Source organism: Gracilinanus agilis, chromosome 2 (assembly GCF_016433145.1).
Source record: "Gracilinanus agilis isolate LMUSP501 chromosome 2, AgileGrace, whole genome shotgun sequence".
Classification (NCBI taxonomy): domain Eukaryota; kingdom Metazoa; phylum Chordata; class Mammalia; order Didelphimorphia; family Didelphidae; genus Gracilinanus; species Gracilinanus agilis.
Genome location: NC_058131.1, coordinates 129,295,498 through 129,313,782, shown reverse-complemented (window position 1 = coordinate 129,313,782; position 18,285 = coordinate 129,295,498). Strand labels below are relative to the sequence as shown.

General features: G+C 33.9%; 1 protein-coding gene across 1 annotated transcript in view; it reads right to left on the bottom strand.

The window, feature by feature from the left end:
* Positions 1 to 1,120: 1,120 nt before the first annotated feature.
* The window catches only part of ANKEF1 (ankyrin repeat and EF-hand domain containing 1), a 35,830-nt gene continuing 18,665 nt past the window's right edge, over positions 1,121 to 18,285 (bottom strand). The window contains exons 4-8 of the mRNA XM_044660713.1: positions 9,122 to 9,944; positions 6,372 to 6,598; positions 4,979 to 5,145; positions 2,671 to 2,808; positions 1,121 to 1,273 (exon numbers count right to left, since the gene is read on the bottom strand). Of these exons, the coding sequence (XP_044516648.1) occupies positions 1,121 to 1,273; positions 2,671 to 2,808; positions 4,979 to 5,145; positions 6,372 to 6,598; positions 9,122 to 9,944 (1,508 nt within the window). The remainder of the gene's footprint in view (positions 1,274 to 2,670; positions 2,809 to 4,978; positions 5,146 to 6,371; positions 6,599 to 9,121; positions 9,945 to 18,285) is intronic.

Here is an 18,285-nt window from a genome sequence, read left to right as displayed (position 1 = left end):
GCAAACACTTAGAAATGATAGACCATTAAAAGAAAAAAAATCAAATTTCTTTAGGGCAGAAAGAGGAGGTACAATCCACAAAGTGCTAAACTTGAAGTTAGGACAGCCTTAGCTCAAATCCTGACACAGACATTTATTTTCAATATGACCCAAGACAAGACATTGAAGCTTTGTCATCTGGAAAAGGAGGGATAATAATCATATTATATCACAATATGATTATGATGAGGATCAAATTATATATTTAAATGTGTATACATATATGCATATATAAATAAAAGACTTTTGAAAAGCTTAGAGTATTAACTATTAGCTGTTATTTTTATTATTAGTCTGAAGTTGGCAAGTGGTTAGAATTGGGAAAGGAGGGAGAGAAATGAAACACTTTGGGAATATGTGGTAGAAGTTGTTCTCATTCTCCCAAGAGTACCTAGGCATAAATACCAAAATATTTGAATAATATTGTTTTCTGCTTACTCCCTGGTTTCCTTTCGGTCCCAACTAAAATCAGACCTTTTAAAGGAAACCTTCTCTCATATCTTTTAATTCTAATACCTTCCTTCTGTTCATTATTACTTATTTATCATGTGTATATATAAATATATACATATATAGTTTGCATGTAGTCTTTCTTATCAGATTATAAGCTCCTTGAAGGCAGTGGGTGTCTTCTACCTCTTTTTGTATTCCCAGCGTTTCGCACAGTGCCTAGCACATAGTAGGTACTTTTAAAATGTTTATTTATTGATTAATTATCATGATCATTGTCATCTATGTTCATCTTCATTTCAAAGAGGACCAAGGACATTATGGGGTCAAGACATCAAAACATCATTATCACAAAGACATACCACATGGAAGATAAGAAGATTTTACATACAAAAACACTGATTCAAAATATATGAAAAATCTAACTAGAATTAAAAAATAATTCATAGAAAAAATAATGTGGTTCTTCTATAGTATAGAATATTTATGGTTGTTAAAGGGAGAAAAAGTGTTGGCTCTCATTTGCAATCTGAAGTGTTTAAGCTAAAAGTGATATAGTTTGGCCTTGACTTCTCTAATTATCCCTGTCTTTGCTACTTAAGGCATTTACCAAAGACAGAACTGAAGTACTCTAGAGAATGTCTTCAAGAGCTTGAGCTTTTTGGGTGTAGTTCTTTTGAAAAGGCATCATGAAGTCTTCAAAGTCCACCTCATAAGTGAAACGCTCACGCCGCATTTCTCTTTTCTTGATTAATTCTGAAGTTGTAGCTTCAGGGCTCCAGACCTGTAAAAAAAAGTAAGGAATCATTAAGATATACTCAACAGAATGTTATCACTCAGATCAGAACAATTTGGGATATATCAAAATTAAAAAGATTAAAATATCCATATTTACTTTTAAATTAATTTTATCTTTTTTTTAAGAGAGAAGTTTTGTGAAAATAGCCACTTCCAGAACAATCCAACAAGCATTCACTAAGTGTTTTCCTCAGGCAAGACACTATTGGCATCATTGGTTTAAGTATCTAAATTCAAACTAATAACAAAAAAATAATAACTTTAAATTAGACAGACCTAATAGAAGAAATCAAAATTATATTGACATTTGAGGAATTGTCCTCCTGGTGTTATCTTTGATGATCTTTTCAATAAATCTATAGACAGGGGTTCATCCTAATGCTCTGATTTTCATTTCTGAAAAGCATATGTTCTGTCTGTGCAACAGTCCACAAAACATGAAACATAAAAGAATGATATCGGACTATTCTCATACTCTCATCGCATACTCTCAGGCTAACAACTTGTTCTTGAACTCTTTCTATCTCATCTTTCCAAAAATAAATTGAGAATGAGATTAATAAAAAACATAATATTAACACATGACAGTTAATATAGTGATTTACCACTAGTAATGAAGCACTTTAGATACATCGTGATCTCTAATCCTTGCATCAGCAGCACAAAGCAAACAAGATGGATATCATTATCTATAGTACACAAATAAGGGAAAATAGCGGATCCCGGGAGAAGAAGAAGCCAAAGGCCATAGTGTTCTCCCCACTGCCATACTGTGTTGCATCCCCTTCCAAATACTCTCTTTACTATCTCTTCTTGTCAAAGTGGCCACTGATTCATATGTCTAAGGTTTCGAATGGAACAAAAGGATGAAAGAATGAAAGAAAAAAGAGAAGATATGGGACTGTTACTCTTTGCTTCCCTTGTAGCCCTAGGCCTAAATGTCAGAAGTTGTTCAGGGTTGCAGGAAAAGCTCACCTTAGGTCTACTGAAAGAAATTTTGGCCTCATTGCTATAATTTGATGAACACTCAGAAGAAAGAACTCCCTTCCTCCCAAGTGGATTACCTACTACTTTCAGTGGAAATCAGCTAATTGGAATATTTCAGGTATGACATAACAAAATATTATACTAAAGGAGATTTAGAGAGGAAGAAAATTTTACAAAGAAATAATGATCTAAGTGAAAAGATTAGTATATTCTTAACAATATCCTGAAAATAGCTAAAAAAAATCAGTGATACCTTTAAGCACTCTAGCAGGTTAGAAGATTAAACCAATGGAAGTTATATTAACATTATAATTTTTTAATCAATACACATATTTTTGAATAGCATTTGCAAAACTATAATGTAAAATTATATTCAACTTCTGCCAAAGTACTTACTCTCTGTGGTACGAATGTGATGTTAACTTTCTTTGTAAATCCACTGGTAATCAAGGAATTGAGATGAACAACATTATCCCTAGCGGCTGTTTTTACTTCCTTTATGGGTGGAATATTGTAAACTGGTGGGAGTACCTCCTGAAATTTAATACAAAGAGTTGTTAGTTATGGATAAATATCTTATATACTACTTTTAGTTTGCAATATGCTAGGCTCTACTCAAAAGCAACTTACATACCATTTCATGTCATTGCTGATAAATAAAATTCCACTATAAGCTGAAATGGCTCCAATTCAGAGATTTTATACAAATTTGGGAAAAGTTGGCTTTATGTCTTTAAATTTGTTCCAACAAGAGCCATATTACATAATGGCTTCACTCTAGGTCTTTTGTGACCAGGTGCTTTCTCATTGGTTGGGAAGTTGGCTATCTACTAAAAATTACATTAGCATATGACATGAACAAGCCATTTACTTACTAAGTTGGAGTTGTTATCACTGCAGCAGTTGGTTTAAGTCTTCCAGTCCCACACCAAGATTCCCCTCATTCTCTTTCATGCTAGGGGAGCCAGGTCTCCCAGGGAAACATTCCTATTTCCTGCCTCCCTGGTAATTCTCATTGTTGAGAACAGATATTAAACTTTCTCTGCCATTGACAATAATACTCAGAAATGCCCATCTTCACCTCTTTACTTAATTTCAAGGTAGAAATTTTCAACATAAACCTTTTTGGTGACTCAAAGCTAGATGGGTAGCAAACTTGACCCATTCCTGGTAGATTAGGAGATATAAAATATTTTATTATCCAGATAACCAAGGTAAGCATGAGATTAACTCAAACACAGCAGCTTGGATGGAAGGAGGGGAATTTAGCTGCCTTCAAATCCAAACCCACCCCAAAATGAATCCCCCTCTCTGCTGGGAATACCAGAACAAGGGGTCATCCAGCCTTTTCTTGAAGACTTTCAGTAAAAGGGAACACACTGCACCATTTTGAAGGGACTGATTCTAGTTTTGTACATTTCTAATGGTTAGAAACATTTTTATTACATTAGGCTAAAATCTGCCTCTCTGTGACTTCCATTTAAATAGCTCCCCTAGAGTCACTCCTTTTAGACTTTACAGTCATAGCTATCAATCAATCAGTAGTCTCTTCCCTTTTCTTCCTCAGTTTCTTTAAGTTATCCCCATAAGGGATGGTCTTTATAGTCCCCTCACCATCTTAGTAGCCCTTCCCTTCCTCATACAGCCCAGCATTACAAGCCTCATTTTCAAAACTAGTATCAATATGAATGTTTTCAGAAATGGTTCATAATAATAATGTGCCAGATGTCATCAGACTTTAAAAGCAAAGAATAGCATGATTCTCCCCTATCATCTTTAAAACTTTTAAGCTTCTCTTAACAAAGATTGCTTTGATTTTTTAAAATTGCAATACCATATCACTGACTCATATTAAAGTTTAAATTCACTAAAATCCCAAGACATACCTATTATATTTGTGAGGTTAATTTTTTAAGCCAAGCTTGGCTTATTTTCTATTTCATTTTTTATTTTCAATTAAATTTAATCTTAGATTCATCCCATTGTTTAAGCCTGCCCCAGATCTTTTTGGTTTGATGCCATTACAACTATGTTAAACAGCCCAGAGCCTTGAACAGATTCATGTTACATTCCTTTAAAGGCATCACACCAGGTTGAGAATGAACCGTTAATTAATGAACTACCTCTTACTGTGATAACAATATTTATGGTTACTATGCACTTAGAGTATCTCACACCTGTTGACCTAAAAGTTCAGGTTTAGTGGAATATTATCAATATATCTTAGAGAAATATTGAGCCATTATAGGACTAAAAGAAACTATATAATCCTTTTTGTGATTCCTAATAAGAATGTTTTCCTTTTTTCTTGAACCAGGCTGATATTTAGTTTGAAAAATTAGAATTCAAAATGGATTTTTTTAAATGCACTAGTTAATTCTAGCATGTTTTTACCAATTAACATTTACTTTGTTAGAGGGCTGAATGAATAGATAATAATAATATAACAGTCAACCTTAGGAGAAAGACAAATGCCAGTATTATTTTCTCCATTTTATGTATAAACCCTAGCTATAGGTACAGTTTCTGTTTGCCCCAAGGATTTTCAGTAATACTGAATCCTAAATTTTTATTTGTTCCACTTTTCAATACAATTATAAATTCTGATTACATACATTATTTCTAAAGCATAGCATAAAGAATACTATTAATGTTATACAAATTCTTCCATGGCAATAGGCATTTATACATATTTTTTTCTCACCTCTTCTTTACCTTCACCACCAGCTGGAGTCATGGGCTTGGGAGATGGTTTCTGTTTACCCTTTCCTTTTGGTTCTACTGTTTTTGGCAAACGATCCATCTTGTCTTGTATATACTCAATTATTCTGTAGTCCGCATAGGCTTTGGCAATATCCAATGCATTTTGTCCTGTTTGAAAAATGACAGTAGTCAAGGGGACTTGAATAAAATGTCAGTCATACCAAAAAAAACTTTATAACATTCATCTTCTATGGTTCCAAGGATGTTAGCGTTAGAGCAGCTCTTAAAGATCAAACCTATTCATTCAAGAGCTCTTTCTATACTATACTGCATAGTTCCTTGAATTTACTAAATTTAGATACATTTAAAAGGTCACATATTGGTATCAATAAAAAACTAACTTTATTCTCCCCCATCCTTGTTGTTTTTTGATGTGATTTTGATATGATTTGATTTTTTGATCTGACCTTTCTTTGACCAAAATGCAGACTGTTAAATGTTGACATATTGTACACTGTACTCTTAACTATGGTTGCTGAAATCTCCTAAAGAATTACAAGATGGTGAGGTTGAGAGCCACCTCAGAGATAACTTTGTCCAACCCCTTTCATTTCATAGATGAAGACACTAAGGAGCAGAGAAGAGAAGGTGCTGGCTGAAGGTCTAGTAAGAGTCAGAATCTAAACCTATCTCTTCTGATGCCAAACTCAGAGCCTTTTCCAGTGTATCAGGCTGACTTCCCTACCAGGAATATTGCCACATTTTATGTCGCTATGTGCGCCATTGTTAGAGCTCAGGGACAGAAGTGTGTGTTTGAGAGTGGGAATAACTGAATGTGTGCAGTGACTATTCTGTTTACCCAACTGCTGCCACAATATTGCCAAACTGGGCTCATCTGTGATAGTTTTATAGAACTCAACAAAAATTACAAAGACTATTAGTAACTAGGGAATAATTCATCTCTTAAATAAGAGTAAGTTTCTTTTATTCATTCATCTATGCTTGGGACATTACTAATACTACCCAGATATAAAGACACTAAATATACTCTTTTAGATGTATAATGTTGTCTTTGCTTCCAAAGGAATTAGCCCTAAATTCTGATTTATATTTATCTGTGGTGTAGAATAATTCAGTTCCTTTCCTTGGATTCTTAGAACCAACAATGGCCCCAACTCAAGTCAATCATTTGCCACCCTTTAGAAGGAAACTGGAGTCCAGTGAAACCTCAGCCTCCACTTCGTATAAAATGAAGCTACAGATTTCAGGTGATCATGTTTGTATCCATGGTCAAGACGTTTCAGAAATGCAGCTGTATAGCAATAAAAAGCTAGATGTCTTGAATACTATTATTTATGATTGACTCTCATTCCAAATTCATTTCTCTAACATACCTTTTCTGTTTGTAGCCTGAAATTTAGCACCTAATTCAATTAAATATCGTACAGTATCCAGTCTACAGCTTTCAATGGCTCTCATTAAAGGTGTGGAGTTATTGATTGAAGGTGCATCTATTATGGCTCCATGTTCAATAAGAAGTTCAACAATATCTTGTTGACCTGCATGGCATGCATGATGGAGTGGAGTCCACAAGAAATTATCTGTTTCATTAACATCAGCCCTATTTTAAAAAAAAAGAAAGATGCATTAATAAATGGTACTAGGTAGTTTTCAAGTTACTTTTCATTAAAATAAAATTTAAGTTGAATTTTCAAGATAGTATTATTTCATCCAATTTTTATGAAACTTCTTCAAAGTTTCTTCAAAGTTATTAATGAAATAGCTTAACACAAATTTTGATAGACCTTCTATTTACATTATGATTTTCTGTACTTCTAGCTACTTGCTACTTTTAATTTTTGCTTTCTTTGCCTTTTCTTTATTCTTAAGGTTGCTTCATGACAAACTACCAACACCTTACATTTATATAAAGCTTTATGATTTATGAACTACTTTCCTGAGAACCCAAAAAGGCGAGAAGAAAATAAATATTTTTTTCCATTTTACCAATAAAGAAATTCAGGGTCAGAGAGATTAAAAGATTTGTTTTTAGTCTTAAAGCCATTAAGTCTCCAAGTCATGACTAGAACCTGGTTGCTTTTACTTTTAAGTCAATATTTCTTTTCACTATACTACATTGCCTCTCAGTGCTTTAAGTATGCATTTAAGTATGCATATGTGTACATATCATATAAGCACACATATACATTAACATATGCATATACACATCCATAGACATAGATTTATTTTACACAAACTACTTTTGAAAAATAATTCTTCCTTATGTCTATTCCAAAGTATATTTTAAAATCTGTATTCTTTTATAAAGGCAACTATAAAATAGATTACATTTGGTCTGCAATGAAGCTATTCTCTACTAACAAGTTACTTCTTAATAATAAACATACCTGAATATCCATATGGCTATTAATCATAATATTTTAGGTATAAAAGTTAAATACAAAACAATTTAAAATAGTAAGAGCTAACATTTTTATGATTGTTAAAGTTTTCAGAGTGCTTTATGCAGATTATCTAGAATGATCCTCAAAACAAACTTTTGAGGTAGGTGTACTATATTCCAGTTTTATAGCTGAGGAAAATGATATTAAAAAAAGGTAAATGAGAGGGCTGTAGAGCTAATTAGAGTCTGAGGGAGGAGCTGAACTCAGACCTTCTTGCCTCCATGTTCAGTTCTTTACCCATTTCATCAATGGCATAATACTATTATCTTTTTCAAAGCACTTTCATGCCTGTTATGTTATCTGAGTCTCAAAATACAGCTGTGAGGCAGGTAGAACATGAATGCATTTTATTTTCCAAAAGAATTCTCATTTCAGTAGTTCAGGAAGCTGTGATTCTGAGGATATGGTCCTCCCTCCAATGCAACAAATCATAGCAGTTGGATATTAAGAGTTACTGTGCATCCTAAAAGTCGTTATCCCAGAGCTAGTCTGGTGATGATCCTCTAGGAACATTTCATCACTAAATCTATAACTGATGGCTGTCCAGCTCAGTTGGACATGCCCAAGCTCAAGTTCTGTTTGTACAGGCTTTAAGGACCAGTAGGAGTGGGAAATGGTCACCTGCACTCTCTAAGGGGACGTGAGGGGTGACAGGACTTCACAAATGTTTAGTTCACAGAATCACTTCTCAGAAAACATAGCAGTCAGTCAATATCTATTGAGTACACACCCCTCAATGTTGAATCAATAAGCATGACTACTGTCACCACTTGGCCACTGTATTTTCAATTGCAGAACAGTTAGGATCATTAGCTTTTGAGCTAGAAAGGGCCACCTTTGACATCATCTAGTCAAATCTCCTGAGAATTTAATGTCACAAAGGTCAAAATGCTAATAACTAGTAGAGACAGGATTTAAACCCAAGTTTTCTGAATCTAAATCCAGTGTTCCTTTCACCATATGTTAATATACAAATTTCTTCTGTTTGCCTTTTATCTTCTGAAGAAGAAGCCTGGGACTCTGCTTATAACTTTAGTGGCATCTTTGAAATCAAAAAGCCGTATTGGGAGGCAGCAAGGACAACATGATTTCATTCAAGTAAACAGAAAAGAGAGACTACTTTGAAAGGAAGAGATATGCGCTTCAAAAAGATTTTTAAAAATTCTCCAAAAGAGAATTCTCTTACCACTTAGTTACAATTAACTATAAGTCCAAGTAGTTTTCTAACTGGATTGGGTATGGTCTAGAAATGTGATGAACTTAATCCTTGTTCCCCTTACTGCTAAACCTAGAGAAGGAGATGAGAGGGGACAGGATATTTCCAACAAACAGTAGATTCCTCCACCAGAGTGCTGGGATTCTATTGTCTCCACAGTGGAGTAAGCCTTCTGATCACAAGAGAAATACACAACTAAATTCTCCTTTGGCTTTGTAGCTGGGTTCCTCTCTAGATCTTTAGAGAGCAAAAGGATCTAACAGGATCTCTTGCACCCATGAACTTAGTAAGCTACTACCTAGAGGTGGTCTAGTAGGGGCTAGAATTGGAAAATAAGATGCTTTCATCAAAACAGTCAAATCCTAGAATAGAATATTGATATTCGAATTTTTTTTATCACAGTTTCTTTTGGTCTTTGAAGATGATGACCAAGATAAAAGCTTCACCAAACAAAATAACGTACCCCCTTTCAAGAAGAAATTTCACAGCGTCCAAGTTGCCACATTCACAGGCTGTCATTAGTGGAGTTTTATAAAAGTTGTCCTTCATATCCACTGGTATTCCTGATTCAAAGGCCTTTTTCAGGGATGCCAGATCTCCAGCTCTAGTGATGTAATTAATATTGCAGTATGTTTTTCCAGGGTCATCAATATACCAGAAAGAATCATCCTGAATGGGATGTTTGGGTGGAGCATCTCTATTAAACCTAGTTAAGTCTGCAAGATTGTGATAAGTTTCAATCATATAATAAGGTGGCCCACCTTCCTTTCGACGTTGAAATGCATTGTCAGGAATATAGCATACTGGAAGAGGAAGGACAAACTTGCCTTTCTTGGCTTTCTTACCCCTTCCCTTCTTCTTTTTCTTGGGTCCATAGGATGACAACACAAAAGTCTTTTGCAAATATTTGGTCCCCTTAATGAAATCGTTAATATTAACACCTGCCCCTCGTAATTTTTCATGTTGCTGAGCAATAATAAGCAATTCCTCACTGTCTGCTAATGTCTGCATTTCCGCAAGAGTCGACACAAAGTCTTCTTTAGTTACAGTTCCATCACCACGATCCACTGAACCAAGTGCCTCACGCACTTCTTTTTCATGTTCATTACTCCAGTCATGTAATCTAACAGCATAGCGTGGATTTGGATTTTTGATTCCAGGCCTGGATAGTTTTTTGTCAATCCGCTCAGCTTTGCGTATTTCTTTGGATGCTGCCTTGAAGCCAGCGTCTTTAGCAACATTTCTTGGTGTCTTGTGCTCTAAGTTCTTCCATTTTAGATCACATCCTAAAAAAACCCACATATTTCTTTACTAATTGGGCAAAAGACTAGAACTGTTTTGTTTTGTTTTGTTTTTGCTTTACAAGCACTGCAAAACAAATATTAACACTATTCAAGCAATTATTGCATTTTATATTTATAATTCTGTCTAACAATTATAATAGTTATTTCTATTGTTTTGAAGATATTTACATAGGAAATTTTATTGGAAATAAAATGTAATTCATTCCCATTTTTATAGGATTGAAACAGTAATCCCTTCTTGGACTTAGATCACAACCTCTCTATACCTTAGTAAATAGACATGTAAGTCCTTCATTTCCTGGAGTCTTTTTATTTATGTAGGACAGAAATAGCCTTGGGAAATTAAAGGTACCTCCATGCCAAGATGAGGCATTGGGATGGAGTTAATTAAGATCATAAAAGGTAAAGAAAATTAGAGTAAATTGCTATAACTATAACTTGATATCATATTTTTTCTTTGACACTGATACCTCCAACAGCAAACAATAAATCAGCAAGCAATTTATGAGACACATACTATGTGCCAAGCACTGAGCTAGGCACTAAGGATATAAATATAAAAGTGAAAAGTCCCTGACTTCAGGGAACTTACAGTCTAGCCAGTAAGACAATAGAAATATCAATTATTCTATACAAAATAGATATAAAATAGAAACAAGGCATCTTTGGGAAGGGGCATTAGCCACTAGGAAGGATAATGAAATGTCTCGTGTAGAAGGTAGCACTTAAAAGAAACTAAGGATTATGAAAAATGGAGGTGAGGAAGGAGAGTATTCTAGGCATGGGGACAATCAGGGAAAATTTTGAAGACAAAAGATTCAATGTCATGTATGAAGAATATCAAGCTTAATTTGCCTGGATTGTATTGTGTGTAGAGAGGAATAAAGTTGGAAAGGCAAACTGGGCAAGGTTTGAAAGACAGAATTTACAGATATTAGAGAATTATTACAGTTTGCTGAACAGAGGAGTAACTTGCTCAGACTCACTTTTTCAGGAAAATCAGTCAGGTAGCTTTGTGGAAGATGGGTTCAAAAGAGGCAAGGCCAATTAGGAGACTATTACAATCATGCAAGCAAGTGATAGGGAAACCCTAAACTAGGGTGGCAACTGTATAAATCAGTGATTCCCAAAGTGGACACTACTACCCCCTGGTGGGTGCTGCAGTGATCCAGGAAAGCAGTGATGGCCACAAGTGCATTTATCTTTCCTATTAATTGCTATTAAATTTTAAAAATAATTAATTTCCAGGGGGCTAAGTAATATTTTTTCTGGAAAGGGGGCGGTAGGCCAAAAAAGTTTGGGAACCACTGGTATAAATGAACCCACGGGGAGCTTTGCAAGAAGTATTGCTTTTGTTTTGTTTTGTATATCTTTTGACCCAAAAATCCCAATACTATGCCACTATTATATTTACTTCCTATGTTGATCAGATGAAAAGCAAAAGAACCTATGTGTTCTGAAATATTAATAACAGCTCTCTTTGTAGTGGCCAAGAATGAAAAATTGAGGGGATGCCCATCAATTGGGGAAGGACTAAACAAGTTGTAGCATATGATTTTGATGGAACACTACTGTTTTATAAGAAATTGTGAGCAAGTTAATTTTGGAAAAACATGGAAAGAACAAATGAAATCATGAAGAGTGAAATGTGCAGAACCAAGGGAAGATTATATATAGCAACAGAAATATTGTTTGAAGAATGACTTGTGTATGTCCAACTCCAGAGAAAGAAATGATAAACAGAAATAAAACATAGTTTTATGTATACATAAATCATTTTGTCAAATTATGCCTTCTCTAATGGGAGAGGGAATTGTCTGGTTATTTTAATGTAGCAATTTTAAATTAAAAAAAATATTGTGGTGATAGAGCCAGAAATTTATTGAATAATGCATGAGGTGAATAAAAGGGAGATGAGGGTATCATTGAAGGTATGAAACTGGATAATCAGATGTCTAGTGATGTCTTTGACATAAACAGGTAAGTTCTGAAGGGTAGTGGGTTTGTTGGGGAAAGTTAATGAATTCTGTTTTGTACAAGCCAAATTTGAGATATCAATGGGACATCACTTTGAAATGTCCAGTAGACAACTGATGATATGAGGACTGGAGCTTTGGAAAGTAGAACTTTTGAACTTTGTAAGTTTTTGACTAGAACAGTAATGGGCAAACTTTTTAAAGAGGGGTCAAAGGAAAGGAAATGCTCATCTGCCAGTCTGTTTCTAAGGCAACTCTTCTGAAGTTTCATTGTTTTGTATCCTACTCATTGTATTCATCAGATTAGGAATAATGTCGTGCAGCCAGATAGAACATTTCAGGGGGCTGCATCTGGCCAGCGGGCCATAGTTTGCCCATCACTGGACTAGAGAAATCAATTGGAATAGAGGAGGAAATGAGAACATTCCACAAAGGAATGGTCAAAGAGAGATTTTCCCTACAGTTCAATTCTCAAGAATACTTTTCCCCAAAGTGGTAAGCTGAAAAGTCATGGATTAAAAAATGCTTTGTCACATTAAATAAAATATTCAAGAAAAATATCTATGAATTGGAATCTAGATTTTACTCCTCAAAAATGGCCACTAAAGATTTTTTCTGATATGTAGCATGGCATGGGATTGACCATGGGTTCTTGAAGACTTTGCTCTAATAGGAGCTATGAAAGTTATAGAATTTTAAAGTATAGACCTGATGATGTATATATAGCTGACATCTGAGATCTAGTTAAGGTAGAATGGCATACCTCACCAAATAGACTGCAAAATGGGGAAATTAAGCAAAAATATCTCAGAAAATCTATTTTTTCAGTCTTAGATGGCATGTTAACTATTGGTAAAGAGATGAAAAGTGCTACTGTATCACAAAAGTTTCTTTACATTGACAGAAATTAATCCAATATAGGGGAGAGTAAAGCTTTGATATGGTAAAAAAGGGAATTGAGGGGATGCTCAACAATTGGGGAATGGCTAATAGGTTGTGGCATATGATTGTGATAGAATATTACTGTTCCATAAGAAATTATGAGCAGATTATTTTTTTAAAACATGAAAAATGTGCATGGAATTGTGTAGTGAAACAAGCAGAAAGAGCATTATGTATAACAACAGAAATATTATTTGAAGAATTGACATGTGTGTCTGCCCCAAGAGGAAGAACTGATAAATAGAAATAAGGAAAACATAGTTTTAGATATACAGGAATAGTTTGATATATCTTTTTGTTATGTCTTCTCTAATCTGGGGAAGGGGAAAAGGAAGTAGGTACCTTGAAATATTAATTAACAAATTAATTAATTAATTTTGAACTTTTCAAATTAAAAAAGTTGGAGGACTGAGCTGAAAGTCAGAGAATGGTGGGGGAGAGAAATGGAGAAAGGGAGAATGGAGAGGAGAGAGGGAGCACCCTGCAGACACTTAGGATAAGGTCTAGTCAGGAATGACTGAAAGAGGTATTCCATCATAGGGATTGAAAGAAGATTGAAAGACCTGGCTGTACACCAAGGTCAAGGAAGGAAGGAAACAAGTCCTTTATTAAGCACCTACTGTGTGCCAGACACTGTTCTAAGAACTTTACAAATATCTCATTTGATCCTCACAACCTTATGGGTTAGGTACTATTTCTCCTATTTTTCAGATGAGGACACCAAGGCAAACCAATATTTGTTAAATGATTTGCCCAGGGTCCATGAGTTATTAAGTGTCTGAAATTGCATTTGAACTGAGGTCCTTCTTACTCTAAGTCCAGCATTCTATTCACTGTACTACCTAGCTTCCAAGAAAAGGTCACAGATCAACATAGAGGAACCTGGCCTTGTGGAGTGCAAGGAGATGTGTCACTTTTTAGCTCTAACCTTTGATACATCCATATTCCTAATTGCTTATAATTTCAATGTAGTCCATTAGTTTTTTTGAGTATAATATCACACTGGTGACTTATATAGAGTTTGTAGTTCATCAAGACCTCTAGTGCTTTTTCAGACAAACTATTGTCTTATACATGAAAAAAAATTTGTTTTTTTTTTAATCCAAAATTCTACATTTATCTCTACTGATTTAATATTTGAAGCTTAAGCTCAGTGTTCTATTCTCTCAAGATCTTTTTAGCTCCTTACTCTTTCAGACAGTATATAATAGAATATTCTATATTCTTCTTAGCTTTGCATCATCTGCAAACTTGCTGGGCATGCCTTAAATCCTGAAGAGAATTTAGTTCCATAATTTAAGATCTATATAATATATTTCATATTAAATATTGGGCAAAATAGATGTGTGATTTAAAAAGAGACTTCACACATCAAGAGAGAATGACAATGTGGTCTTTTTTACTTTGCACTTAAATTATCAGACAAAGACCATTCCATAAATACATAAAAAAAAACCTAATGCAACAAAGAACACAGCAAAATAAATCCATATAATAGTCATGTCCAAAAACCAGTTTCTTTCTATACCTTGATTACATCACTTCTATGTCAGGAAGTTGGAAAACATACAATATGATAGTTCCTCTAGAGATATGGTTAGTCATTAAAATGACTGCAGTTCTTAAGTCTTTAAAATTGTATTCTTTCAATATTATTGAAGAGTTGTATTCTTTCAATAATGTTGTTTTCAATATTGTTGTCATAAAAATTGCTTTCCTGGTTCCACTTATTATTTCACTGTGTCTTGGCTCATCTATTGAGGATTCTCTAAAGTACTAGCTTTTTTGATCATTTATTTCTATGTTTCTCTTGTATTTCGAAATTCTAACATTCTGACCTTTTCATCAGAAATGTCTGGAAATCCTCTACCACAATAAAGGTCCATTTTCCCTCTACAATCAAATAATACATAAAACTTTTCATGACTTTTGAAATAATAATTTAGAAAATCTCTTCTTATTTCTAATAGAAACTTCTAGGTCTTGTATGATTGATCCTGTGTTTCTTTAGAACTTGACTCGTTTCTTTCTGGATAGTTGTAGCATTTTTTTTTCTTTCACATGGGAGCTCTAGGTTTTGGTTATATCATTCCTGTGACTTTTCCTTTTAGGATTTTATTTAAGAAGTAATCTGTGGTTCTTTCTATCTTCACTCTGTCCTTTTGTTCTAATAGATTTGGACTGTTTTGTATTTATGACTTTAAAAATGGTCACCATGGGGGGCAGCTGGGTAGCTCAGTGGATTGAGAGTCAGGCCTAGAGACAGGAAGGTCCTAGGTTCAAATCCGGCCTCAGACACTTTCCAGCTGTGTGACCTTGGGCAAGTCACTTGACCCCCATTGCCCACCCTTACCACTCTTCCACCTAGGAGCCAATACACAGAAGTTAAGGGTTAAAAACAAACAAATAAAAAAATGGTCTCCATGCTTTTTTCCACCCTTAAATCATTGTTTCTCAAGAAACTTGTAATTCTTAAACTCTCTCTCCTTGATTTGTTTTCCAAGTCATCTATGTTTGTTAAATCAGCTATTTTACATTTACTTCTCTTTAAATATCTTTTGATTTTTTAAATTATTTTTTGCTATCTCACAGACTCATTAATTTCTATTTGGTCTATTCTAGGTTTCAGGGAGTTATAGCTTGTTTAATATTTACTTCATATTTTTCTAAGTTATTTATTCAAAGTCTTTTCTCCAGAGTTTTTGTCTCATTTCTTATCTTTTGATTCATTTCTTCTAGGTATTTATATTTTTTTCTAGGTATTTGTGGAAAAAAATCTGATTTTTTCCCCTTCAGATACTGTTTGAATGAGTTATAAAATGAGGAGGTGGTACAATGTATAGAGTGCTAAGTCTGGAGTCAGGAAGACCTTAGTTAAAACCTGGTCTTGGAAATTTACTAATTACATCTCTTAGCAAAAATCATTTAAGTCTCTGTTTGCTTCAGTTTCCTCAAATGTAAAAAGGAAGTAATAGTATCACCTACCTCCCAGAATTGTTGTACGGAACAAATGAGATATGGTAGATACTTAATAAATTCATGTTCCCTTGTTTTGGGTGTATTTCTAGATCTAAATCTGGTCAGTGTCTTTAGTTTATTCTTCTTTCCACCTTTATTTCCTGAATTGGATAACCTGCTATGATTTTTATGTGATATGTTTGGTCCTGTGTGTTGTTGCCTAGAATCACCTGGGCTTTTGCTTGCACTGACCTCTCTTCCTCCTCCTCTTTGGATTTGCTCTTCCTTGAATTTATGAGATTCAGAATGTTGTTACTTCATGACCTTTTACTGCATCTTAAGAAAGACTGCTATGCTAGGAAATATGGAGCCCTTTGGTACCAGGGCTGTCCCAATTTGAGCATTGACACCTCATGCTAGTTGCTATTTTTCTCCAGGCCTTTCAAAGGACCATGCTATGAGTTTCTACATATCCTTGAGTCTTCTGGCCACTAAGGGATTTTCTTGTAGGTACTCCTTTGGATTTAGAACCTTGCAGACTACCATTGTCTTTGGCCTTTCTCTATTCACACTAGGAGGCTACTACCTTGTTTGCCTACATTGGTACTGAAAATGGACCTTTAATGAAATAGAGGATTTCCAAGAAATCCTAATAAAAAATAACCAGAGTTGCTTAGAAACACTGAAAGGAAAAAACAAGAGTTAAGAGAAATATAAAAATATAAACATGAATGAACAACCATAAGAGACTAAACAAGGAAATTTTATTTACATTGTAATATGAAAAGATGATAGGTGTGTCCTCTCTGAACCATCATTATCACTGTCTTGAGGGAGTCTAATAAGAGAGAATATTTGAACAAAGTTGAGTTATGTCTTAATGATTGTAAAAGAAGAATGAAAAGGCAGAGAAAGAAAAATACACTGGCGTTAGGGAAAGGGAACAGAAACTATCTCACATAACTGGAGTACAAAAGTAAAAAATACTTATAAGCAGGATGAAAGGGTTGGGGAAATGAGGAACATTTGAATCTCACTCTACAGGAAAACATTTTATTCAAAAGGAAAATAGGAGAGAAGAGAGAGGCAGGGAGCAGGATAAGAGGGACAGTAGATTAAGGGAAGGGTCAGTTCTAAGCAAAATAAACTTTAACTAAGGAGGGAGGCTCTATCAGAAGCTTTAAAAGGAAAAGAGTCTGTGTTTGTTCTCCAGGTAAGACAAAGAGAAGATAGGCAGAGAATTTGAAACATTGCAACAAACCTAGAGCATTAGTCTCTTCTTTATAAAGAGAGAGAGAGAAGAAAAAAAGAGAAGAAATAGGTATCTGACTGGAATGGACAGAAATATACAATTAATGATCATATCTGTGAATGCAAATTGGATAAACTCACTCATAAAATGTAAAAGATAGCAAAAAGATTAGAAAGCAGAATCTAACATCCGGTTTACAAGAAACATACATGAAACAAAAAGGTGCTCATGGAGTTAAAATAAGGAGCTAGCACAAAATCAATTAAGCTTTAATTGAAATAAAAGTAGCAGGAATAACAATAAGGATGCTAGACAAGAATTGATAATATAAGTGATATAAGATAATAAGGAAATCACATATTGCTAATATGTATCACAGACAATGAATTAATATCAATACTAAATATATATGCACTAAATGCCATAGAATCTATAATTAAAGGAAAAGTTAAATAACATAGAGATAGAGACAATAAAATTGCAATAATGGAAGAATTCAAATTACTCCTTTCAGAACTAGATAAATCTACCAAAAAGGAACAAAGAATTAGACAAATACAATTTTAGGAAAGTGAGATATGAAAGTTTTCTGGAGATTACTGAATGGTAATAAAAGAAACTTACATATATCTCAGCTATATATGGCATTTTTACAAAAACTGATAGTATATTAGAACATAAAAACCAAATGCTATAAGCCAAGAATATTAAATATATTTTACAGACTACAAAATTACCTGGATCTAATTAACTCAAACCTAAAATATGAGTGTTCCAAACATAAATCATAAAAACAAAATTTTCATTAAAAAGAATAACAACTCAGAAACAACAAACTAATATTTTGGAGTTTCAGGTAAAGAAGTACTCAAGGGAATATTTATATTTCTAAGTACTTTCATTGATAAAAAAAAAATAACAAATTGGCCAGGTAACTAAATTCTTTTAAAAACTCTTGAATAAAGCTCCAAAGTAGAAATCCCCAAAATCAAAGAGATTTAAAAAATTGAAAGCAATAAAATACCTTTAAATAATAAGCAAAACAAGGAACTGCTTAAAAAGAACTATAAAATAGATATCATTAGCTAATTATATTTTTAGAAAAGATAAAAAATCAACTGCCAGTATTAAAATTTTAAAGGTGAAATACAACCAATGGAAAAAAATAAATTATTAGAAACTATTTTGTTCAATC